Here is a 24,692-nt window from a genome sequence, read left to right on the forward strand (position 1 = left end):
CTGGGTGCTCCCTACTGACGGCACCCTATGGTCTATATCAGTCAGTGACGGCACAATGGGCCCTGGGTGCTCCCTACTGATGGCACCCTATGGTCTAGATCAGTCAGTGACAGCACAATGGGCCCTGGGGTGATAATAGGGGGAATCTGTATTAAATATTCTTTTTAATGATTGTGATTTTGGGGTATTACCCTGATATGGGTCAGACTGGGAGGAGCAATCGGTCTCCCTGAGGGCCCCAACTCCCAGCAGCCTTTGTTATTCCCACCCCAGGCCTGTGTATCACCCCTATATCTAATTGCTAGGAGAATGGGCCCCAAATGTCGGGGTCTCTGTGGCCCCCAGAATCCTCAGTCCTAAACTGGACTTGATCACAATGAAACCAAAAGACTCTTATGAATTGCTGAGGATTTATTGGATCTGTGTTCCGGAGAATCAGTTCAAGGACCAATAGAAGAGATGACTCCGCCCAGATTCCTGGAATGGATCTACTGGAATCCACTTACGGAATTCTCACTGATGGTCTGGAAAGAAAGAATCAATCAAATACAGAAAATAGTCCCAGCCAATCAGAGAGCAGATCTGAACCCCCCCCCCCCCAGCAAACTATTAGTATAATCTGCCCCAGGTCACCTTCTCCCAACCAGAAGTGGGGTACAAAATAACCCCAATATTGGCCTAATACATTGCCCCCCCATTTATTGCCCCCCCAGATCTCTACTCACTTGCTGGATCCAAGAGTTAAAGGCCGACACGCGAGTGAACACACTGGGCTTCTTGAGGGTGTTGCACCCGTAGCCAGACACAAAGCTGGCCACCCCATGTACGTACCACCGGCCATCGGCCCCCTGGCAGTTGAGGGGTCCCCCAGAGTCACCCTAAAAGCAACAATACCAGACAATTACAAAGTTTGTCCTAAAATCTATAATGAAATAGTGTTAAAGTGTTATCTGCCATGTGGCCTGTAGGTGGTGCCAGAGCGACTATATAACCTGAATGTGTCACTGCTCCCCCTACAGGCCGGCACTCACATTGCAGACAGAGCGAATGTCCCCTCCGGCGCACACCATGCTGCGTTTCACTGTGGCGCCCCACCAGTCTCTCTGGCTGCAGTGATCATAATCCACCACCGGGAGCAGCGCCTGCTGCAGGATATCAGGAATGGGCCCCCCAGCTGCACAGGGGGTAAAATAAAGTATAAATTATATGTTTGATTGGATTCACTTACCCAGGGGGAGGTTCCTGTCTGACCATGGGAAAGAGAGCAGCCCAGGAGCAGGAAGTACAGAGAATCAGAGCTCTGTACCTGGGTAAGTACTGGGGGGAGATTGGATTCACTTACCCAGGGGGAGGTTCCTGTCTGACCATGGGAAAGAGAGCAGCCCAGGAGCAGGAAGTACAGAGAATCAGAGCTCTGTATCTGGGTAAGTACTGGGGGGAGATTGGATTCACTTACCCAGGGGGGGGTTCCTGTCTGACCATGGGAAAGAGAGCAGCCCAGGAGCAGGAAGTACAGAGAATCAGAGCTCTGTACCTGGGTAAGTACTGGGGGGAGATTGGATTCACTTACCCAGGGGGAGGTTCCTGCCTGACCATGGGAAAGAGAGCAGCCCAGGAGCAGGAAGTACAGAGAATCAGAGCTCTGTACCTGGGTAAGTACTGGGGGGAGATTGGATTCACTTACCCAGGGGGAGGTTCCTGTTTGACCATGGGAAAGAGAGCAGCCCAGGAGCAGGAAGTACAGAGAATCAGAGCTCTGTACCTGGGTAAGTACTGGGGGGAGATTGGATTCACTTACCCAGGGGGGGGTTCCTGCCTGACCATGGGAAAGAGAGCAGCCCAGGAGCAGGAAGTACAGAGAATCAGAGCTCTGTACCTGGGTAAGTACTGGGGGGGAGATTGGATTCACTTACCCAGGGGGAGGTTCCTGCCTGACCATGGGAAAGAGAGCAGCCCAGGAGCAGGAAGTACAGAGAATCAGAGCTCTGTACCTGGGTAAGTACTGGGGGGAGATTGGATTCACTTACCCAGGGGGAGGTTCCTGCCTGACCATGGGAAAGAGAGCAGCCCAGGAGCAGGAAGTACAGAGAATCAGAGCTCTGTACCTGGGTAAGTACTGGGGGAGATTGGATTCACTTACCCAGGGGGAGGTTCCTGCCTGACCATGGGAAAGAGAGCAGCCCAGGAGCAGGAAGTATTTTGGGATATGTGTTTTATATCTAAGAATAACCCCCCCCCTCCCCCAGCAGAGAATTCCATGATGTACTTACTGTAAAGTCGCCCCCAGCCACTGGCATAGCAGGAGAAATTGTTGGGGAGCAGTTCCCCGGCGGGGGGGAGGCAGCTCAGTTGAACCTTATCACTTATCTGCACAGGGCGGGGCAATCGGATAAGGGCAATGTCATTCCTAAAGGAAAGGAAAGAGAACAGGAAAGATCACTGTCAGCCAATCACTGAGCAGCTGAGACGTGATTGGTCTTAGGAACACAAAGGTAACTCCCCCTACCCACAAGCGACACAAACACTGTTCCATGATTGGTGCACAAACATGTCCTCAGATGGAATAAGGAAGATCTCCTCTGCTCCTTCCTCATTGGCTAAGTCAAACTCTCCAACCACGACCCGATTGGTCCGGGAGAAGCTGCAATGAGAGAGATTAACCAATAAAGAGACGGGGACTATTTCTTACATCATCTCTTCTCAATAACCCCTACCGCTTGGTGCCCCCCAATCCCTGGGTGTCCCCCCTACAAGTGTCTCTTGTGATACTCACTTGATACAGTGGGCGGCAGTCAGGATCCATCTGTCGGCGATGAGGGTTCCCCCACAATTGTGTAAAAATACCCCATCTTTCAGGACCTGCAGAGAGACCTAAAGCAGCAAAGGGATGGGTGTGTGTCTTGTTTCAACCTTATCTACTACATAACCAATCCAAAGCATCATCATTTCACACCATGAATGTTCTTACCTGCCAAGGCCAACTGTAGGGTTTGGCACTTTCACCATTCACCACTCGGGCAGATGGAGCGTAAGTGGGAACCCCACATCCATAGGCTGCGGAGACAGTAACAGACCAGAGCTGGGTGAACCTATTAGAGTGAGAAGTCTCTATACAGCAGTGGGAAATACCTAATTACTGGAGTGAAGAACCTTCTAGACTGGTGCTTGGAGACCATAGTAACCCGGGCATGTAGACCAGAGACAGCGAAAGCTACTGACGGGATGAGGAGCCTTCAGACCAAAGGTAGAGGAACCGACTAGACTGGTGCTCGGAGACCATACTAACCAGAGCAAGTAGACCAGAGACAGTGGAACCTACTGAGCTGGGTTTTGTAGACAATAGACAGAGGAACCTACTGACCAGGGTGGGAAAGACTATACATGAAGCTAAAAGAACTAGAATATCACAGTTGGGCTCCTGATGAATGGAACTCAAAGACTCCTAAGTCCAGAGCTGAAAGAACTAGAGAGCCAACCCTAAGAGGGACCTGCCCTCTCTCCTCACTCACCTCCTGAGAGCAGCAGAACAGAGAAGACCAAACTCAGCATCTTGTTCGGAAGGAAAGTTCTGCCGAATCCGATTCCTTTTATAGGAACTTTTATCGGCACAAACCTTACGTCATGGTCTTTATCAACCCAGAATGTTCCATACGGTTCTGACCTTTATCTGTTGGTTCTAGGAACAGACCCTATGGACTGATCCCCACCCAGGTGCAATGGGCGTGATAATCGCCGTTCCCGGTCCAAGAACCATCTGCTCATTCCCACCCTCCTGTGCCAGGGACCTTGGGCACCTTCCTTTGGGTGAGACTTTGCCAGGACAAACTGGGCACAGAACCAAAGCTCTCTCTCTGCCTCCGTGTCCGTCTGTCCTGCTGCTCTGTACAAGTTTGGGTCACGGGACAGAACTGAAGGAAATCTGGATCAGCCACTTGGCCGAGGCTTCCAGCAGCTTCAGACTTACACCTGATTGGTTACAAGTACGTCTAGATCAGTAAGTCGCCATTCATTGTTGGAACATTGAAAAAAGGGGGTTCAGTTCTAGATTCAGCCTTTCTGTTCTGCTCCATATATTTCCCAGAATGCCCCCATGCCAACCTGTATACTGACTGGCCCATTCCCCCTTTCTTAATTATGCTCATTTACATATGCAAATTCAGATTCAGGTTGGTATTTGGATTCGTTATTCAGCTGAACCTTGAAAAAATCGCACATTCCTGGTCCTTGTTACACAGCAATATGGTTCTGACTACATGCCCTGCTGGTTCTGACTACATGCCCTGCTGGTTCTGACTACATGCCCTGCTGGTTCTGACTACATGCCCTGCTGGTTCTGACTACATGCCCTGCTGGTTCTGACTACATGCCCTGCTGGTTCTGACTACATGCCCTGCTGGTTCTGACTACATGCCCTGCTGGTTCTGACTACATGCCCTGCTGGTTCTGACTACATGCACTGCTGGTTCTGACTACATGCACTGCTGGTTCTGACTACATGCCCTGCTGGTTCTGACTACATGCACTGCTGGGTCTGACTACATGCACTGCTGGGTCTGACTACATGCACTGCTGGTTCTGACTACATGCACTGCTGGTTCTGACTACATGCCCTGCTGGTTCTGACTACATGCACTGCTGGGTCTGACTACATGCACTGCTGGTTCTGACTACATGCACTGCTGGTTCTGACTACATGCACTGCTGGTTCTGACTACATGCCCTGCTGGTTCTGACTACATGCACTGCTGGTTCTGACTACATGCCCTGCTGGGTCTGACTACATGCCCTGCTGGTTCTGACTACATGCACTGCTGGGTCTGACTACATGCACTGCTGGTTCTGACTACATGCCCCTGTCTCTGCCCCTATATATTAGGTACCTACCTAGTGCTACCGACCCCTATTTCTGTAGGGAAATGAGAGCATGGCAGGCAGTAACCCTTCCAACACTTTCCCCTGTCTCTGCCCCTATATATTAGGTACCTACCTAGTGCTACCAACCCCTATTTCTGTAGGGAAATGAGAGCAGGGCAGGCAGTAACCCTTCCAACACTTTCCCCTGTCTCTGCCCCTATATATTAGGTACCTACCTAGTGCTACCAACCCCTATTTCTGTAGGGAAATGAGAGCAGGGCAGGCAGTAACCCTTCCAACACTTTCCCCTGTCTCTGCCCCTATATATTAGGTACCTACCTAGTGCTACCAACCCCTATTTCTGTAGGGAAATGAGAGCAGGGCAGGCAGTAACCCTTCCAACACTTTCCCCTGTCTCTGCCCCTATATATTAGGTACCTACCTAGTGCTACCAACCCCTATTTCTGTAGGGAAATGAGAGCAGGGCAGGCAGTAACCCCCCAACACTTTCCCCTGTCTCTGCCCCTATATATTAGGTACCTACCTAGTGCTACCAACCCCTATTTCTGTAGGGAACTGAGAGCAGGGCAGGCAGTAACCCTTCCAACACTTTCCCCTGTCTCTGCCCCTATATATTAGGTACCTACCTAGTGCTACCAACCCCTATTTCTGTAAGGAAATGAGAGCAGGGCAGGCAGTAACCCTTCCAACACTTTCCCCTGTCTCTGCCCCTATATATTAGGTACCTACCTAGTGCTACCAACCCCTATTTCTGTAGGGAAATGAGAGCAGGGCAGGCAGTAACCCTTCCAACACTTTCCCCTGTCTCTGCCCCTATATATTAGGTACCTACCTAGTGCTACCAACCCCTATTTCTGTAGGGAAATGAGAGCAGGGCAGGCAGTAACCCTTCCAACACTTTCCCCTGTCTCTGCCCCTATATATTAGGTACCTACCTAGTGCTACCAACCCCTATTTCTGTAGGGAAATGGGAGCAGGGCAGGCAGTAACCCTTCCAACACTTTCCCCTGTCTCTGCCCCTATATATTAGGTACCTACCTAGTGCTACCAACCCCTATTTCTGTAGGGAAATGAGAGCAGGGCAGGCAGTAACCCTTCCAACACTTTCCCCTGTCTCTGCCCCTATATATTAGGTACCTACCTAGTGCTACCAACCCCTATTTCTGTAGGGAAATGAGAGAGAGCAGGTGTGTAATTTGATCTCTCTGCATGACCAGCAGAAGCCCAGGATCTTGTGGCTCTGAGCCACCACTTTCAGTACTCCAGGCCCAGGCTTTAGGGCCTAGCCTGGAGGAAAGTTTGGATTCAAACTCTGAGCCATTGGAGTTTGTATCTGTGGAGCAAGTGCCAGCTGCTGGGGGAGCTTCCCAGGCAGTGAGTATGGAGGAGTCCCCAGGGGAAGCCCAGGCAGTGAGTATGGAGGAGTCCCCAGTGGAAGCCCAGGCAGTGAGTATGGAGGAGTCCCCAGTAGAAGCCCAGGCAGTGAGTATGGAGGAGTCCCCAGTGGAAGCCCAGGCAGTGAGTATGGAGGAGTCCCCAGTGGAAGCCCAGGCAGTGAGTATGGAGGAGTCCCCAGTGGAAGCCCAGGCAGTGAGTATGGAGGAGTCCCCAGTAGAAGCCCAGGCAGTGAGTATGGAGGAGTCCCCAGTGGAAGCCCAGGCAGTGAGTACGGAGGAGTCCCCAGTGGAAGCCCAGGCAGTGAGTACGGAGGAGTCCCCAGTGGAAGCCCAGGCAGTGAGTATGGAGGAGTCCCCAGTGGAAGCCCAGGCAGTGAGTATGGAGGAGTCCCCAGTAGAAGCCCAGGCAGTGAGTACGGAGGAGTCCCCAGTGGAAGCCCAGGCAGTGAGTACGGAGGAGTCCCCAGTGGAAGCCCAGGCAGTGAGTACGGAGGAGTCCCCAGTGGAAGCCCAGGCAGTGAGTACGGAGGAGTCCCCAGTGGAAGCCCAGGCAGTGAGTACGGAGGAGTCCCCAGTGGAAGCCCAGGCAGTGAGTATGGAGGAGTCCCCAGTGGAAGCCCAGGCAGTGAGTATGGAGGAGTCCCCAGTGGAAGCCCAGGCAGTGAGTACGGAGGAGTCCCCAGTGGAAGCCCAGGCAGTGAGTATGGAGGAGTCCCCAGTAGAAGCCCAGGCAGTGAGTATGGAGGAGTCCCCAGTGGAAGCCCAGGCAGTGAGTACGGAGGAGTCCCCAGTGGAAGCCCAGGCAGTGAGTACGGAGGAGTCCCCAGTGGAAGCCCAGGCAGTGAGTATGGAGGAGTCCCCAGTGGAAGCCCAGGCAGTGAGTATGGAGGAGTCCCCAGTGGAAGCCCAGGCAGTGAGTATGGAGGAGTCCCCAGTGGAAGCCCAGGCAGTGAGTATGGAGGAGTCCCCAGTGGAAGCCCAGGCAGTGAGTATGGAGGAGTCCCCAGTGGAAGCCCAGGCAGTGAGTATGGAGGAGTCCCCAGTGGAAGCCCAGGCAGTGAGTATGGAGGAGTCCCCAGTGGAAGCCCAGGCAGTGAGTATGGAGGAGTCCCCAGTGGAAGCCCAGGCAGTGAGTATGGAGGAGTCCCCAGTGGAAGCCCAGGCAGTGAGTATGGAGGAGTCCCCAGTGGAAGCCCAGGCAGTGAGTATGGAGGAGTCCCCAGTGGAAGCCCAGGCAGTGAGTACGGAGGAGTCCCCAGTGGAAGCCCAGGCAGTGAGTATGGAGGAGTCCCCAGTGGAAGCCCAGGCAGTGAGTATGGAGGAGTCCCCAGTGGAAGCCCAGGCAGTGAGTATGGAGGAGTCCCCAGTGGAAGCCCAGGCAGTGAGTATGGAGGAGTCCCCAGTGGAAGCCCAGGCAGTGAGTACGGAGGAGTCCCCAGTGGAAGCCCAGGCAGTGAGTATGGAGGAGTCCCCAGTGGAAGCCCAGGCAGTGAGTATGGAGGAGTCCCCAGTGGAAGCCCAGGCAGTGAGTATGGAGGAGTCCCCAGTGGAAGCCCAGGCAGTGAGTATGGAGGAGTCCCCAGTGGAAGCCCAGGCAGGTGAGAACAACATGGAGCCCCAGGCCCTGCAACCTGCCTGGCAGAACTCAGACCTGGGGAGAAACATGGGGCGCAGGGGATCTGACGCTGGAAGTGACGGTGCAGAAGTGAGGAGGAGTGAGAGGACAAGGCAGAGACAAAGTGGGGCAGTTAATCTTACCCCTGGGGCAGCTGAGGAGAAGGGAGACACTCGCACTTTAAGATCTGCTGCAAAAACTGTGAGTAACAAATCCTCTTCTAATAAGAAGCCCCAGCGTTCTGCCCCTGTGGGGGCTTTACCTGATGGCACTGCAGTGAGGGGAGAAGGGACTGGGAAAGGCACATTGTGTGGGAGAAAGCAAGGTGGGGGTAAAGCTGGGTCACAATCCCCTGTGACTAAACTACATTTCCCAGCATCCCCTGTAAGCCCTGCTTCTGGTAGGCAAGTTCCCCCCACTGAGTGTGATGGCAATGTTGGGGTTAAAGCTGTGTGTGACTCACCTGTGAATAAAGTGCAAGCTGATCCAGGTTTCCCAGCATCCCCTGCAAGCCTTCCATCTGACAGCCAGACTATTCCAGCCACTGGTGATGTTGTGCCAGAAACTCCCCATGATGTCTGTGCAGCGAGGGAAAGTGTATTTGGGAAGGGAGAAGGTGCTGCTGTAAGTCACACTGGCAGGATCATGGCGGCTGCTGCTGCTGAGCTTTCTCTTACTGGGGCGGCCAAACCTCAGGATTCAGCAGTTACCCAGACACCTGCACCCAGTCCTGCAATTAACCCTGTACTTGCCAAACCTGCACCTGATACTGCCTGTAGCACTGACATGTCTGATAATGATGATTTATCCCAGTTTTCCTGTGAATCAGCTTCTGCCTCAGGGGCAGCTCTTGGGGTACGTGCAAACCAGCAGCCCCAGCCCCCTACTGCAGGGAGCCCCCCGGTGCCCTGTCCCGAGGATATTCCAACTATCATTAAGCAGCCCCAGCCCCCTACTGCAGAGAGCCCCCCGGTCCCTGTCCTGAGGATATTCCAACTATCATTAAGCAGCCCCAGCCCCCTACTGCAGGGAGCCCCCCGGTCCCTGTCCTGAGGATATTCCAACTATCATTAAGCAGCCCAGGCCCCCTACTGCAGGGAGCCCCCCGGTGCCCTGTCCCGAGGATATTCCAACTATCATTAAGCAGCCCAAGCCCCCTACTGCAGGGAGCCCCCCGGTGCCCTGTCCCGAGGATATTCCAACTATCATTAAGCAGCCCCAGCCCCCTACTGCAGGGAGCCCCCCGGTCCCTGTCCTGAGGATATTCCAACTATCATTAAGCAGCCCAAGCCCCCTACTGCAGAGAGCCCCCCGGTCCCTGTCCTGAGGATATTCCAACTATCATTAAGCAGCCCAAGCCCCCTACTGCAGGGAGCCCCCCGGTGCCCTGCCCTGAGGATATTCCAACTATCATTAAGCAGCCCCAGCCCCCTACTGCAGGGAGCCCCCCGGTGCCCTGCCCTGAGGATATTCCAACTATCATTAAGCAGCCCAAGCCCCCTACTGCAGGGAGCCCCCCGGTGCCCTGCCCTGAGGATATTCCAACTATCATTAAGCAGCCCAAGCCCCCTACTGCAGGGAGCCCCCCGGTGCCCTGCCCTGAGGATATTCCAACTATCATTAAGCAGCCCAAGCCCCCTACTGCAGGGAGCCCCCCGGTGCCCTGTCCTGAGGATATTCCAACTATCATTAAGCAGCTGACACAAGCCTACAGTGACAAAAAGAAGAAAGAGGCAGAAATTGTGGCACAACAAAAGCTGATTAAAGCTGCGAATAAGAACAAAAGAGGGAAACTTGAGCTGGACATGATCACACTTAAAGGGGAGCTCTTTGAGGTGGAAGTTTCCATTGAGAGGTTACTGACTAAAGCGGGGCCCTGGAGGGAGCGTTTTGAAAACATGGAGAGATTTGAAAAGATGCAAAAGTCTCTGAAAGGGCAGGTTCCCTATCGCACCCGGAAGCCCAGCACTACCAGCTGTTCTACCTCATCTGATACAGAAGGGGAATTTAAAAAGCCTGAAGCCCCAAGCAGGAGTTCGAGGAGAGCGCCACCCAAAGGCCAAGGAAGTGAGACCATCAACTGGCAGCATATGGCGTTTGATTTGAAGGATGTCCCAAAACAGGGAAAGAAGAGAGAGGGAATGAAACAGCGCCCCCAAGTTACATCAGTGGCCCCAGACAATTTCCACTTCACTCAGGAAGAATTTCCTCCATTGTCCCCTGCAACCAAACCGCGAGAACCATCACAGAGCCAAAGGCCACAAGAGGATGTTACTCCAGCAATGGAAGTATCGTCCAATCAGTCAGCTGCGAGTGGCGTGTCTGGGGTGGTACATGGAGATGAGTCTGGTGTGAATGCTGGCGTGTCTGTAGCGGCGCTTGGAGAAGTGAGTGCTCACAGTGACCCAGTGGTGATGGGCGCACAAGAGGTGTTGGTGGTGGGTAATAAAGAGTCTGGGAATACTGGGCCTACAAAAGCACAGCAGGCTCATGTTACTGAGGGCCAAACCTCTACTGAGCAAGCTTCAACTTCTGGGGTGGGCCCTAAAGCTTCAACTTCTGGGGTGGGCCCTAAAGCTCTATCTTCTGGGGTGGGCCCTAAAGCTCTATCTTCTGGGGGGGACCCTAAAGCTCTATCTTCTGGGGGGGACCCTAAATCAACTTCTGGGGTAGACCCTAAAGCATCAGGAAGGTTCTGGGAGAGAAGGAGATTCTTCCCTGCAGGTGAAGGGCCCTCGTTTGGTGGTCAGGCATTCCGTAGGAAAAATTGTGTCAAGTTGATGTGGGAAGGGAACAAAGAGGATGCCCCAAACAGAACCTACATTATTAGGAGACTGCTAGAAGGCTCAGCAAAATTCAAAGCTAGTACTGACCTGGAGGCCTGTATTGTTCAGTCACCTACAGAGTGGGATGTGAGCTTTAAAATTCCACAGGGGTTAGATGCTTTTTGGCGGCTTTTTGAGACCCTAAAAACACAGCCTGAATGGCAGAATTTTGAGGCCATGCCAATATCTAAGCCAGAGATAAAGAACATCACCATCATTGTTAAAAATGAAGGGGTCCCTGTGGATGATGTGCTCACGTGGTTGAAGCGTCAGTGCACAGTCCTCTCCCCGTTAGTCCGTGTACTTGAAGATGATGTGTGGACGGGGGGCTGGAAAACTGAGGTCAAGCTTACGGTGGTTAATAATGTCCCCCAACATCTGCCTAACACTTTTTTCATAGGCAAAGAAAAGTGCATCTGCTTCTATGCTGGCCAGGCCAAAAGATGCTTTAAATGTGGGTCACTAAATCACCTGGCCAGTTCCTGTGCTGTAGAGAAGTGTATCCTCTGTGGGAAAATAGGCCATACAAAGAAGTTCTGTAAGGACATTAAGTGTAACCTGTGTGGTAATATGGGGCATCCTCATCGCTTGTGCCCTATGGCCTCTCATAATAAAAATAAGAATATTCTTGTAGTGGGAAATCAATTACTGCAGGAAGAAGACCAACTATTGATAGAGGCTGTTCATGAGATAGAAAACCAACAGAGAGAGGAACAACAGCAAAGGCACGAGGGCACAACACCCAACCAACCCCAACAGAGAGAGACAGGAGAGGATCAGGATGGTATAGGAAGGAAGGTACAACATCAGAGAGGGCAGACTCATACTCACAGGGAGGTAGATCAGAGATCATCACCACAACCATGCCCATCAAGTGCCATAAAAGGCCTCTCACAAACTGTGATAGACCCCATAATCTCCCCAGAGCCCAACCCGCAGACACACCCTCCAGATACAGTCATTCCTGAATCTACCCAACATAACCGTGAGACACCTGTATCCATTTCAGAGGAATCCCCTTACAAAAGGGGAAAAAAGAAAAAGAAAGGAAAGTTTAAACAAAGTCTGCAAAAATCACAGACGCCTAGTGAAGAACAATGGCAAGTAGTTGGTGGCTCTGGCAAAGCAAGAAAGACTCCTGGAGTCATGTGCTTTAGTCCAGAGACATCCAATCGTTATTCCCAACTACAAAATGAGGATGACTCTTGGGGGTCTAAGATGGAGAGGGAAGAACTCCAGAGAATAGATCGTGAGATCTCTCTGGAACAGATGGAGGTACAGCAGTCAGACACTAGGGACCAGGAGATGACCCCCAAAGGTAGTGGAGGCATATCTGTGGTTGAGCCCATTTCAGCCTCTTTGGCTGACAAACCAGATAGTGCTGGGCTTATTTCTAATGTAGACCTGACCATAGATGAAGAGACAGTCCACCTTGGAGATGAGGATCCTATACCTGCAGGGGTCCAGGTTAAAAGATTTGGAGAAGGGATATGTGATGGTGAAAGTGAAGGGAAGAAGGCCAAACAGAAAACATCATAATGGCTACACAACCAATCAGAATTTACACATCTAATGTGTGTAGCATACGTTCACCAAAGGCCAGATTTCTAACATTTTCTAGTCTCTCATCATCTGATGGAGACATATTTTTCCTTCAGGAGACTCGACTGACTACAAGGGCTGACCTTCAGAGGGCAGCTTCAGAGTGGCACCATGGGCCTTCATTCTGGTCAATAGCAGCTGAGCCATGTGGTGGTGTGGGGGTGCTGTTTAGATCTGAATTGAATGTTGTTGTACATCGACTTGTGGAAATCCCAGGTAGGCAGGTGTCTCCTTCTTGACATCACAGCCAGAGGCAGGAAGATGCGCCTTATTAATATCTATGGGCCACAGTCTTGCCAAGGAAGAAATGCACTGCTGTCTGACATGAGACAGTACCTCCACACTTCCCTCCCAGTGTTTCTGGCTGGAGATTTCAACCAGGTATTAAGGCCACAAGATAGGACGGGAACTAGAGTAAATAACTCAGAAGGTTTCCTAAACCGTATCATCCAGCAGGCAGACCTAGTGGATGTTGCTATCTACAATGGTCGTGCTGGCAGGCATACTTACCATTGTGCAGGGAGTGTGACATAACAAACTGTATAAGTTGGATGAAACTATTAGATATTTCTGTTTATGCTGAAATGTACCCCCTGCCCCCCTCCTACCTGTTGTAGCAAATGCATTGTGTAGGTTAATCTCATCTAGGTGTGTATTGTGTGTATCCAGCCGGCTCTGTCTGGCCCTCCCCATGTAATTGCCCCTATTGTGAGGGCACACAGAGCCAGACCCCATAGTGACACAATACACATAGTTACCCCTTGTGAGAGCAGTGCTCTGTCTAGTAAATGCAAAAGACTGAACTGGGCATGCTCACTAGGGGGCTTCCCATAGGCCCAGTGGGATTAGCTATGATTGGCCCCTCTGGAAGCTGCCTTTGGGTTGGCAGAAGGAGTCAAATCCTGTTTTGGTTTTACGACAGGGGCTGCTCCCTTTCTGGCTACAAAGGTGGCTGCCAAGAGTTCCAAGGAGCCTTTTGTCTGGGGTGTAACCTTAGCTACGGCAGGACCCCCTCCCCTGTGTTCCCTGGAATCTACCTTAGCTGCGGCAAGAAGATTCCCCCCAACTGTGTGTATTTCCCTACTCCCTAAGGAACAAGAGTGCAGGCTGGCTACCACCTACTGGCTTATGGGAACCTGCTGATGGCTACTTGCCATTTCTCCAATAAACGCCTCATCCTGTGATACCAACTGTTTGCTCTTTGGGTCCTGCCCTATGTCTGGGAACTCACGGCCCTGAGGGTGTGACATAATTTGGTGGCAAGCAGTGGGATAGGATCCCAGGACCCAAAAGGCACCATGAGCACCCCACCTGGATTCTACGCTGACCCATTGGATCTCTTCGCTTGCATGGATTACTCCTGGACTCCAGAGATCCCTACTGATCCCAGAGAGAGGACCCTGTTCTGGCTGAGATGTGAGTCACTGGGACTATCTGGGGATGAGGGGCTGGCATATGGAGTAGGGCAGTTAGTGGCAGGAGAGGCAGACCTGGAGGATGGGTACTATGTTCTGCAGCGCACCATGCACCAACCAGGTGGGAGATATTGGCACAGTCCCTATACAGTGCTCCCGCTTCCCTGTAGCTTGGCGGAATGGCACGGCCAATGGGAGAGGCTGAATTTCTGTGACTATAGCACCTTTGTGGGTAACCCAGAGGGGGAATTCCATACCCTCTATGCACAGCGCTTCTTTATATAGGAATGAATGATACAGAGGAACGGAGGGACTGGCTTGCTGACCTGGTGTATCAGGAACTGGAATTGATAAAAGAGTATGGGAGTATCCAGGAATTGGAAAACCAACGCAAGGAAGCACTGAGGGTATGTGCACCATCTTTTTGGGGTTTTCAGCAGGCACAGCCATGTCTTGGTACTGTAGGTCCAAAAGACTTTCACTTACCCCCCAGTACAGTCAGTGCCGGGGTGGGGGAGGAACAAGAAGCTTCCCAAACAACTTTATTTTGGTCCCCAAGGGAAATCCCTGTTTGTGAGGAGTTCAGTGGTTGTGTTACCCCTGTGCTGGCAGAACCCGAGAGTGGGTGCTTCCACTTTAAAGGCTTGGCAGAGGCTGAGGCCTCCCCAAGTGAAATCCCTAATTGTGTGGAGCCTGGAGCTGCTCAGTTTGAAAAAAGCTCCAAGGAGGGAAGAGATGAGGATTCCCCACTACCTGAGTTGTTGCTGGCTGGAGAGGAACAGGACCAAGAGGAAAGCATTGCTCAGCATTCCCCAATGTCTATCAGAGCAGTCAGTTCTGGGAATGGAGTAAGGGGCACCCCAAAAGCACAACGTGTAACCAGGGCAGTTGTTCCGGAAACCCCCTCTGGCAGACAACAAGGCCAGAGAATTACCCCACAGAGAAATAAAACACTGGTGAGTCCCCGTGCTGTCCCTACAATATCTCCCAGATGGAGGGGTCCCCCATTGTGTAATGTTACAGGGACCGGGGCCTTGAGAGAGGTTGGGTGGAACTTAGAATTAAAGAAAAGACAGGGGGGTAAACATTTGTCTAATACTCTTTGGGGTCCACTGGTCATTGGGGTCACTTAAGATGAGTCACCTTGGCCTGACTGCTTGGGGGGGGAATACAGACTGTACCACCTGGGATTGTTCCCTTCTCCCTGGAAGGCCCCTTTATTGTCCTGGAGGCCAGAACTGTGACATTACAGGGTCGCCCATATGGAGGAGAGAGGGTTAATGATGGCCGCCCTGAAATATCCCTCTTAGATCCTGTGGGTTCTGTTTACACCCCATCTTTTTATTCCTGTTTTGCCAATATGCACCCCCCCAAGGAACTAAAGACTTTTGCTTTATGGGAATTGGCTAGTGAGGCTGCTGGGAACCTGTGTAGGCCCCCAGCAGGCTCACTATTTGGGAAGGGGGAGAAATGTGACATAACAAACTGTATAAGTTGGATGAAACCATGAGATATTTCTGTTTATGCTGAAATGTACCCCCTGCCCCCCTCCTACCTGTTATAGCAAATGCATTGTGTAGGTTAATCTCATCTAGGTGTGTATTGTGTGTATCCAGCCGGCTCTGTCTGGCCCTCCCCATGTAATTGCCCCTATTGTGAGGGCACACAAAGCCAGACCCCATAGTGACACAATACACATAGTTACCCCTTGTGAGAGCAGTGCTCTGTCTAGTAAATGCAAAAGACTGAACTGGGCATGCTCCCTAGGTGGCTTCCCATAGGCCCAGTGGGATTAGCTATGATTGGCCCCTCTGGAAGCTGCCTTTGGGTTGGCAGAAGGAGTCAAATCCTGTTTTGGTTTTACGACAGGGGCTGTTCCCTTTCTGGCTACAAAGGTGGCTGCCAAGAGTTCCAAGGAGCCTTTTGTCTGGGGTGTAACCTTAGCTACGGCAGGACCCCCTCCCCTGTGTTCCCCTGGAATCTACCTTAGCTGCGGCAAGAAGATTCCCCCCAACTGTGTGTATTTCCCTATTCCCTAAGGAACAAGAGTGCAGGCTGGCTACCACCTACTGGCTTATGGGAACCTGCTGATGGCTACTTGCCATTTCTCCAATAAACGCCTCATCCTGTGATACCAACTGTTTGCTCTTTGGGTCCTGCCCTATGTCTGGGAACTCACGGCCCTGAGGTTGTGACAGGGAGGTCCAGTCGTCTTGATATGGCCTTTGTTAAGAAGGGGGAGTCATTCACTGATGTGCGTGAGCAGCCTGTGGAATACTCTGACCACTTTACAGTTTCTTTCCTATGGGGGGCTTCTTCCATCCCTAGTAGGGGGAGAGGGCTGTGGAGGCTTAGTACCAGTGTCCTGGCAGAGGAGTCATCAAAGCGTATCTTTATGATGCGTCTTCAGAGCGAGATTGGTCGGGTTGACTTTTATGACTCTGTGTCATCGTGGTGGGAGGATGCCAAGGAGTCATTCCGAACTCTCTTCAGAAAACTATCTGTACGTAGGGAGGGAGAGAAATACAAAAGATACCTGTCCCTACGAAAGAAGTTGGAGGCCTGTATTTCGGACAGGGTGGATGGGTCAAAGCTGAACCAGCTGAAGGCTGAGATCAGGCGGCATCAGTACAGCCGGTACAGATCTTTGGTTCTGGAGAGGGACTATGGGAGTTTTCACTCGCCGGACCCTTTTCAGAATTACCGAGAATCTGTGGCCAGGAAGTTAGTGACCGGCCTCATGGACACCCAGGGTAAGTTGCAGAACACCAGGGAGGGCATCCTGGGTGTTGTGAGGTCTTACTATGCTGACCTTTTCCGGAACAAGGCTTTGGATGGGGAAAGGCTAACTGACTTCTTGGAGGTGACTCCAGGGCCTGACACATCTAATTTGGACTTTTCCCTTTTGGAAGCAGAAATCACGGAGGCCGAGGTAAGAGCAGCTATTGACAGCCTTCATAAAAAGAAGGCGCCAGGCCCAGACGGCTTAACAGCCGAGTTTTATAAGACCTTCAAAGATGAGTTGGCCCCGGTCCTCGTGGATGTCTTTAGAGACTGCCTGGCGGAGGGCATCTTGCCCCCCTCCATGAGGGTTTCTTCTTTGATCCTGCTTTCAAAGGGTAAGGACCCAGAGCATATTGAGAACTGGAGGCCTATTGCCCTTCTCAACAATGATAGAAAGATCCTCGCAAGGGTATTTTTTGATAGACTTATTCAGTTCTCAGGCACATTATTGTCAGGCTTTCAATTCGGCACGGTGAAAGGGCGGAGCATCTTTGGGGCTCTTCTTACTATCAGGGAGACCTTAGAAGTATGCAAAGCTCAGAGCAAGGGCTGCTACCTTGTCTCTTTGGATCAGGCCAAGGCTTTTGACCGGGTGAATCATCAGTACCTGTGGTCTACTTTGGCTAAGTATGGCATCCCGGGCAAATTTATCCAATGGCTGGCAGTTTTGTATGAAGGGGCCGTAAGCTTCCCACTTGTCAATGGTTGGAGGGGAGATGATTTCAATGTGGAGTCTGGTGTGCGACAGGGTTGCCCCTTGAGCCCACTCTTGTACGTATTTGCCATAGACCCATTCCTGCGCAGTCTGGAGAGTTGTGGCTTGAGGGTATAATCGGTCCCCAGATGCCAGACATTGGCATCCCTCTCCTACGCGGACGATGTGACAGTTGTGGTATCCAGTCCGAAGGACAGGAGGCTGCTTAACGAAGCCATCGAAGCTACTCTGAGGCCTCTGGGTCAATGATTAACCGTGACAAGTCGGAGGCTTTTTGGACGTTGAACGGTGAGCCCGATTTTCATCTCTCCGAATTTTCAAACTGCCCCATCCCACATAAAGATCCTGGGGATAAAGTTTGGGAGGGAAGACAATTGCAGGCTAAATTGGGATGAGAAACTGAATGCCGGAACAGCAAAGGTCCAGCGATGGAAGGGATGGAGGCTGGCCTACAGGGAAAGGGTGAAGCTTATCAAGGCCTACCTGGTCCCTCTGTTTTTGTTTGTAGCGTACGTGTACCCATTGCCAGAATCTCTCTACGCCAGGGTCCACAGCCTGTTTTTCCAGTTGCTCTGGGGACACAAGCTGAATCCAGTCAAAAGGGGGATAACGTACCTGCAGCGGAAGGAGGGAGGGCTGGACATGCTGTGTCCTGTGGCTTTCTTTGGGTCACTTTTCCTGAAGTTTAACTTTGGGGGCTTGGCCCAAGGAAATGATTCCCTGTGGGAAGTTTGTATCAGGAATTGGATATCACCTTTTGTAGGGACATGGTTTCAAGGCGATAGAATGAAGAGATTTCGGATAGTACAGGGATCCCTCCCATCACACCTAGTTCTCGCTCTGAAGATTCTGAAGAGGTGGGATGTCAGGATGAGTGAGTTGGCCACATCTCCCCGAAGGCAGTTGTATCACAGGGTGATCAGGGACTATTTTGCTGTTCCTCTCGCTTTAAGAGACTGTGTGGGGGACATCCTACAGGAAAGCCTTCACTATCTTAATGGCAAGAGACTCCCCCCTAAGTTCTTTGACAACTGTTGGCTTTCTCTCCAAGGGAAACTCTATGTCCGGGGCAACTTGAATTACCTTAGTATTGGCAGCAAAAATTGCCCCTGGGAGTGTGGGGTGGAGGAGACCCAGGAACACTTTCTGGTCAGTTGCCCAGTGACTAGAGATGTGTATGGTCAGTTGGCAGCATCTCTTAAAGTTCCCGTCTTAAACAACTTGACCTATACAGAGTCAGCCTATGGGGTTTCTGCCAGGCAACATCTACTGGACCGTGAGACCCTCTACATTATCATTGCCTGCACACGGTACCAGATCTGGCAACAAAGGTGCAGGAGAACTTTTGGTTATTCTGGTGCTACTCCTGACAACATTGTGAGAGCAACTCTGGTTCAGTTGAGTTTCCTGAAGGAAAATGATATAAGGAGGTCAAACACTAATGAAATAAGATGGCGAGGGTTGTACCTTTCTCTTTCATGAGCATGTCCTCTTGTTATGTGCTGTATGGGGGAACTGTTGTATCTTTATTAATATGGTCTCCTGTACTCTCATACCACTCTCCTTTTCTTCTCAGGGTGATGGTGGTAACATTTTCCAGCCTGGAGTACAAGGATTGGCTATTGTTTTTGTGTGTTGGGGTGGTATAAAGGCCATATGGACAATAACAAGACTTTGCAAGTTTGGCCTTATGAATTGGTGGGTTGGAGGACTTTTCTTTGGACTATTGCCTATGGACAGAGGGATGGACTCTGCGGGCAGGAGGGTGTATGGGTGGGTTTGTGACTTTCGGATTTGCTGATTATATGTTATGTTTTGATGAATTAATGTAAGTGTATTTTTATAATAAAAATTCCTATATATTAGGTACCTACCTAGTGCTACCAACCCCTATTTCTGTAGGGAAATGAGAGCAGGGCAGGCAGTAACCCTTCCAACACTTTCCCCTGTCTCTGCCCCTATATATTAGGTACCTACCTAGTGCTACCAACCCCTATTTCTGTAGGGAAATGAGAGCAGGGCAGGCAGTAACCCTTCCAACACTTTCCCCTGTCTCTGCCTCTATATATTAGGTACCTACCTAGTGCTACCAACCCCTATTTCTGTAGGGAAATGAGAGCAGGGCAGGCAGTAACCCTTCCAACACTTTCCCCTGTCTCTGCCCCTATATATTAGGTACCTACCTAGTGCTACCAACCCCTATTTCTGTAGGGAAATGAGAGCAGGGCAGGCAGTAACCCTTCCAACACTTTCTCCTGTCTCTGCCCCTATATATTAGGTACCTACCTAGTGCTACCAACCCCTATTTCTGTAGGGAAATGAGAGCAGGGCAGGCAGTAACCCTTCCAACACTTTCCCCTGTCTCTGCCCCTATATATTAGGTACCTACCTAGTGCTACCAACCCCTATTTCTGTAGGGAAATGAGAGCAGGGCAGGCAGTAACCCTTCCAACACTTTCCCCTGTCTCTGCCTCTATATATTAGGTACCTACCTAGTGCTACCAACCCCTATTTCTGTAGGGAAATGAGAGCAGGGCAGGCAGTAACCCTTCCAACACTTTCCCCTGTCTCTGCCCCTATATATTAGGTACCTACCTAGTGCTACCAACCCCTATTTCTGTAGGGAAATGAGAGCAGGGCAGGCAGTAACCCTTCCAACACTTTCCCCTGTCTCTGCCCCTATATATTAGGTACCTACCTAGTGCTACCAACCCCTATTTCTGTAGGGAAATGAGAGCAGGGCAGGCAGTAACCCTTCCAACACTTTCTCCTGTCTCTGCCCCTATATATTAGGTACCTACCTAGTGCTACCAACCCCTATTTCTGTAGGGAAATGAGAGCAGGGCAGGCAGTAACCCTTCCAACACTTTCCCCTGTCTCTGCCCCTATATATTAGGTACCTACCTAGTGCTACCAACTCCTAGAAACCATTCCAACCCTGGCAACAGTTTTGCCCACCCCTCAGTAACATACAGATGGGGGGTAATGGAATTTGGGGCTATTGATGACATTTTTGGGTGCAGGTATTTTCTGTTAGGGGTAAAACCATTTCAGTCGTAAATCATTTGTACTAGCCATGGGAAGGTGTGGGGCACAGAATGGATTTGCCCCTCTATAGGGCCACTAAGGGCAACTCCCAGCAGCCTTTGTTATTCCCACCCCAGGCCTGTGTATCACCCCTATATCTAATTGCTAGGAGAATGGGCCCCAAATGTCGGGGTCTCTGTGGCCCCCAGAATCCTCAGTCCTAAACTGGACTTGATCACAATGAAACCAAAAGACTCTTATGAATTGCTGAGGATTTATTGGATCTGTGTTCCGGAGAATCAGTACAAGGACCAATAGAAGAGATGACTCCGCCCAGATTCCCGGCCAGGATTCCCGGGAAGGATCTACTGGAATCCACTTACGGAATTCTCACTGATGGTCTGGAAAGAAAGAATAAATTAAATACAGAAAATAGTCCCAGCCAATCAGAGAGCAGATCTGTAAACCCCCCCATTTATTGCCCCCCCACATCTCTACTCACTTGCTGGATCCAAGAGTTAAAGGCCGACACGCGAGTGAACACACTGGGCTTCTTGAGGGTGTTGCACCCGTAGCCAGACCCAAAGCTGGTCACCCCATGTACGTACCACCGGCCATCGGCCCCCTGGCAGTTGAGGGGTCCCCCAGAGTCACCCTAAAAGCAACAATATGAGACAATTACAAAGTTTGCCCTCGTTAGTGTTAATGTGGTATCTGCCATGTGGCCTGTAGGTGGCGCCAGAGCGACTATATAACCTGAATGTGTCACTGCTCCCCCTACAGGCCGGCACTCACATTGCAGACAGAGCGAATGTCCCCTCCGGCGCACACCATGCTGCGTTTCACTGTGGCGCCCCACCAGTCTCTCTGGGTGCAGTGATCATAATCCACCACCGGGAGCAGCGCCTGCTGCAGGATATCGGGATAGGGCCCACCAGCTGCACAGGGGGTAAAAAAAAAATATAAATTATATGCTTGATTGGATTCACTTACCCAGGGGGAGGTTCCTGCCTGACCATGGGAAAGAGAGCAGCCCAGGAGCAGGAAGTACAGAGAATCAGAGCTCTGTACCTGGGTAAGTACTGGGGGGAGATTGGATTCACTTACCCAGGGGGGGGGGTTCCTGTCTGACCATGGGAAAGAGAGCAGCCCAGGAGCAGGAAATACAGAGAATCAGAGCTCTGTACCTGGGTAAGTACTGGGGGGAGATTGGATTCACTTACCCAGGGGGAGGTTCCTGCCTGACCATGGGAAAGAGAGCAGCCCAGGAGCAGGAAGTACAGAGAATCAGAGCTCTGTACCTGGGTAAGTACTGGGGGGAGATTGGATTCACTTACCCAGGGGGAGGTTCCTGCCTGACCATGGGAAAGAGAGCAGCCCAGGAGCAGGAAGTACAGAGAATCAGAGCTCTGTACCTGGGTAAGTACTGGGGGGAGATTGGATTCACTTACCCAGGGGGGGGTTCCTGCCTGACCATGGGAAAGAGAGCAGCCCAGGAGCAGGAAGTACAGAGAATCAGAGCTCTGTACCTGGGTAAGTACTGGGGGGTAGATTGGATTCACTTACCCAGGGGGAGGTTCCTGTCTGACCATGGGAAAGAGAGCAGCCCAGGAGCAGGAAGTATTTTGGGATATGTGTTTTATATCTAAGAATAACCCCCCCCCTCCCCCAGCAGAGAATTCCATGATGTACTTACTGTAAAGTCGCCCCCAGCCACTGGCATAGCAGGAGAAATTGTTGGGGAGCAGTTCCCCGGCGGGGGGGAGGCAGCTCAGTTGAACCTTATCACTTATCTGCACAGGGCGGGGCAATCGGATAAGGGCAATGTCATTCCTAAAGGAAAGAGAACAGGACAGATCACTGTCAGCCAATCACTGTGCAGCTGAGATGTGATTGGTCTTAGGAACAAAAAGGTAACTCCCCCTACCCACAAGGGATACAATTATTGTTCCATGATTCGTGCACAAACATGTCCTCAGATGGAATAAGGAAGATCTCCTCTGCTCCTTCCTCATTGGCTAAGTCATAATCTCCAACCACGGCCCGATTGGTCCTGGAGAAGCTGCAATGAGAGGGATTAACCAATAAAGAGACAGGGACTATTTCCTACATCATCTCTTCTCAATAACCCCTACCGCTTGGTGCCCCCCAATCCCTGGGTGTCCCCCCTACAAGTGTCTCTTGTGATACTCACTTGATACAGTGGGCGGCAGTCAGGATCCATCTGTCGGCGATGAGGGTTCCCCCACAATTGTGTATAAATACCCCATTTATCAGGACCTGCAGAGAGACCTAAAGCAGCAAAAGGATGGGTGTGTGTCTTGTTTCAACCTTATCTACTACATAACCGATAGAAATGCATCATCATTTCCCACCATGAATGTTCTTACCTGCCAAGGCCAACTGTAGGGTTTGGCGCTTTCACCATTCACCACTCGGGCAGATGGAGCGTAAGTGGGAACCCCACATCCATAGGCTGCGGAGACAGTAACAGACCAGAGCTGGGTGAACCTATTAGAGTGAGAAGTCTCTATACAGCAGTGGGAAATAACTAATAACTTGAGTGAAGAACCTTCTAGACTGGTGCTTGGAGACCATAGTAACCCGGGCATGTAGACCAGAGACAGAGGAACCTACTGAGCAGGATGAGGAGCCTTCAGACCAAAAGTAGAGGAACCTACTAGACTGGTGCTTGGAGACCATACTAACCAGAGCATGTAGACCAGAGACAGAGGAACCTACTGAGCTGGGGGAGAGGCTTTAGTTTAAAATAAGAGAAACCTACTGACCAAACAGAGAAGCCTATAGACCTGAGACAGAGGAACTTATGGAGCAGGATGAGGAGCCTTCAGACCAAAAGGTAGAGGAACCTACTAGACTGGTGCTTGGAGACCAAACTAACCAGAGCATGTAGATCAGAGACAGAGGAACCTACTGAGTGGGATGAGGAGCATTCAGACCAAAGGTAGAGGAACCTACTAGACTGGTGCTTGAAGACCATACTAACCAGAGCATGTAGACCAGAGACAGAGGAGCCTACTGAGCTGGGGGAGAGGCTTTAGTTTAAAAGAAGAGAAACCTACTGACCAAACAGAGAAGCCTATAGACTAGAGACAGATGAACTTACTGAGCAGGATGAAGAGCCTTCAGACCAAAGGTAGCAGAACCTACTAGACTGGTGCTTGGAGACCATACTAACCAGAGCATGTAGACCAGAGAAAGAGCCAACTACTGAGCTGGGTTTTGTAGACAATAGACATAGGAACCTACTGACCAGGGTGGGAAAGACTATACATGCAGCTAAAAGAACTAGAATATCACAGTTGGGCTCCTAATGAATGGAACTCAAAGACTCCTAAGTCCAGAGCTGAAAGAACTAGAGAGCCAACCCTAAGAGGGACCTGCCCTCTCTCCTCACTCACCTCCTGAGAGCAGCAGAACAGAGAAGACTAAACTCAGCATTTTGTTCGGAAGGAAAGTTCTGCCGAATCCGATTCCTTTTATAGGAACTTTTATCGGCACAAACCTTACGTCATGGTCTTTATCAACCCAGAATGTTCCATACGGTTCTGACCTATGGACTGATTCCCACCCAGGTGCAATGGGCGTGATAATCGCCGTTCAGGGTCCAAGAACCATCTGCTTATTTCCACCCTCCTGTGCCAGGGACCTTGGGCACCTTCCTTTGGGTGACACTTTGCCAGGACTGAAGGAAATCTGGATCAGCCACTTGGCCGAGGCTTCCAACAGCTTCAGACTTACACCTGATTGGTTACAAGTACGTCTAATGTAGATCAGTAAGTCGCCATTCATTGTTGGAACATTGAAAAAAGGGGGTTCAGTTCTAGATTCAGCCTTTCTGTTCTGCAGGTCACCATACATTTCCCAGAATGCCCCCATGCCAACCTGTATACTGACTGGCCCATACTGACCGACTCATACTGACCGACCCACACTGACCGGCCCATACTGACCGACCCATACTGACCGACCCATACTGAGCGACTCATACTGACCGACCCACACTGACCGGCCCATACTGACCGGCCCATACTGACCGACCCATACTGACCGACTCATACTGACCGACCCACACTGACCGGCCCATACTGACCGACTCATACTGACCGGCCTATACTGACCGGCCCATACTGACTGACCCACACTGACCGCCCCATACTGACCGACTCATACTGACCGACCCATACTGACCGACCCATACTGACCGGCCAATACTGACCGGCCCATACTGACCGACCCATACTGACCGGCCCATACTGACCGGCCCATACTGACTGACCCATACTGACCAACCAATACTGACTGGCCCATACTGACTGACCCATACTGACCGGCCCATACTGACTGGCCCATACTGACTGACCCATACTGACCAACCAATACTGACCAGCCCATACTGAATGACCCATACTGACC

General features: G+C 51.1%; 2 protein-coding genes across 2 annotated transcripts; both read right to left on the minus strand.

Moving 5' to 3' along the window:
- Positions 1-396: 396 nt before the first annotated feature.
- On the minus strand, positions 397-3,615 carry LOC100494627 (proproteinase E). Its single transcript, XM_004920100.4, has 8 exons — positions 3,510-3,615; positions 2,969-3,054; positions 2,774-2,871; positions 2,507-2,641; positions 2,271-2,407; positions 1,032-1,174; positions 726-878; positions 397-524 (listed from the first exon to the last, which is right to left on the minus strand). Exons 1-8 carry the CDS (start codon positions 3,547-3,549, stop codon positions 489-491), a joined length of 828 nt encoding a protein of 275 aa, XP_004920157.2. The 5' UTR covers positions 3,550-3,615; the 3' UTR covers positions 397-488.
- Positions 3,616-20,510: 16,895 nt separating this feature from the next.
- On the minus strand, positions 20,511-23,754 carry cela3a (chymotrypsin like elastase family member 3A). The gene is made up of 8 exons (XM_031905506.1): positions 23,678-23,754; positions 22,646-22,731; positions 22,450-22,547; positions 22,183-22,317; positions 21,952-22,088; positions 21,051-21,193; positions 20,758-20,910; positions 20,511-20,656 (listed from the first exon to the last, which is right to left on the minus strand). Exons 1-8 carry the CDS (start codon positions 23,715-23,717, stop codon positions 20,621-20,623), a joined length of 828 nt encoding a protein of 275 aa, XP_031761366.1. The 5' UTR covers positions 23,718-23,754; the 3' UTR covers positions 20,511-20,620.
- Positions 23,755-24,692: the final 938 nt, after the last annotated feature.

The sequence above is a fragment of the Xenopus tropicalis genome, chromosome 7, assembly GCF_000004195.4.
Source record: "Xenopus tropicalis strain Nigerian chromosome 7, UCB_Xtro_10.0, whole genome shotgun sequence".
Lineage (NCBI taxonomy): Eukaryota > Metazoa > Chordata > Amphibia > Anura > Pipidae > Xenopus > Xenopus tropicalis.

What these genes read in the sequence shown, in the direction of transcription:
- cela3a (XM_031905506.1), bottom strand. Translation starts at nt 23,717, where the DNA reads ATGCTGAGTTTAGTCTTCTCTGTTCTGCTGCTCTCAGGAG. An exon ending in CCTACAGTTGGCCTTGGCAG is followed by an intron (nt 22,548 to 22,645) that starts GTAAGAACATTC and finishes TTGCTGCTTTAG; the next exon opens with GTCTCTCTGCAGGTCCTGAT. An exon ending in AATAATTGTATCCCTTGTGG is followed by an intron (nt 22,089 to 22,182) that starts GTAGGGGGAGTT and finishes TCTTTCCTTTAG; the next exon opens with GAATGACATTGCCCTTATCC.
- LOC100494627 (XM_004920100.4), bottom strand. Translation starts at nt 3,549, where the DNA reads ATGCTGAGTTTGGTCTTCTCTGTTCTGCTGCTCTCAGGAG. An exon ending in ACATTCGCTCTGTCTGCAAT is followed by an intron (nt 879 to 1,031) that starts GTGAGTGCCGGC and finishes TGTTGCTTTTAG; the next exon opens with GGTGACTCTGGGGGACCCCT. An exon ending in TTAACTCTTGGATCCAGCAA is followed by an intron (nt 525 to 725) that starts GTGAGTAGAGAT and finishes CTTTCTTTCCAG; the next exon opens with ACCATCAGTGAGAATTCCGT.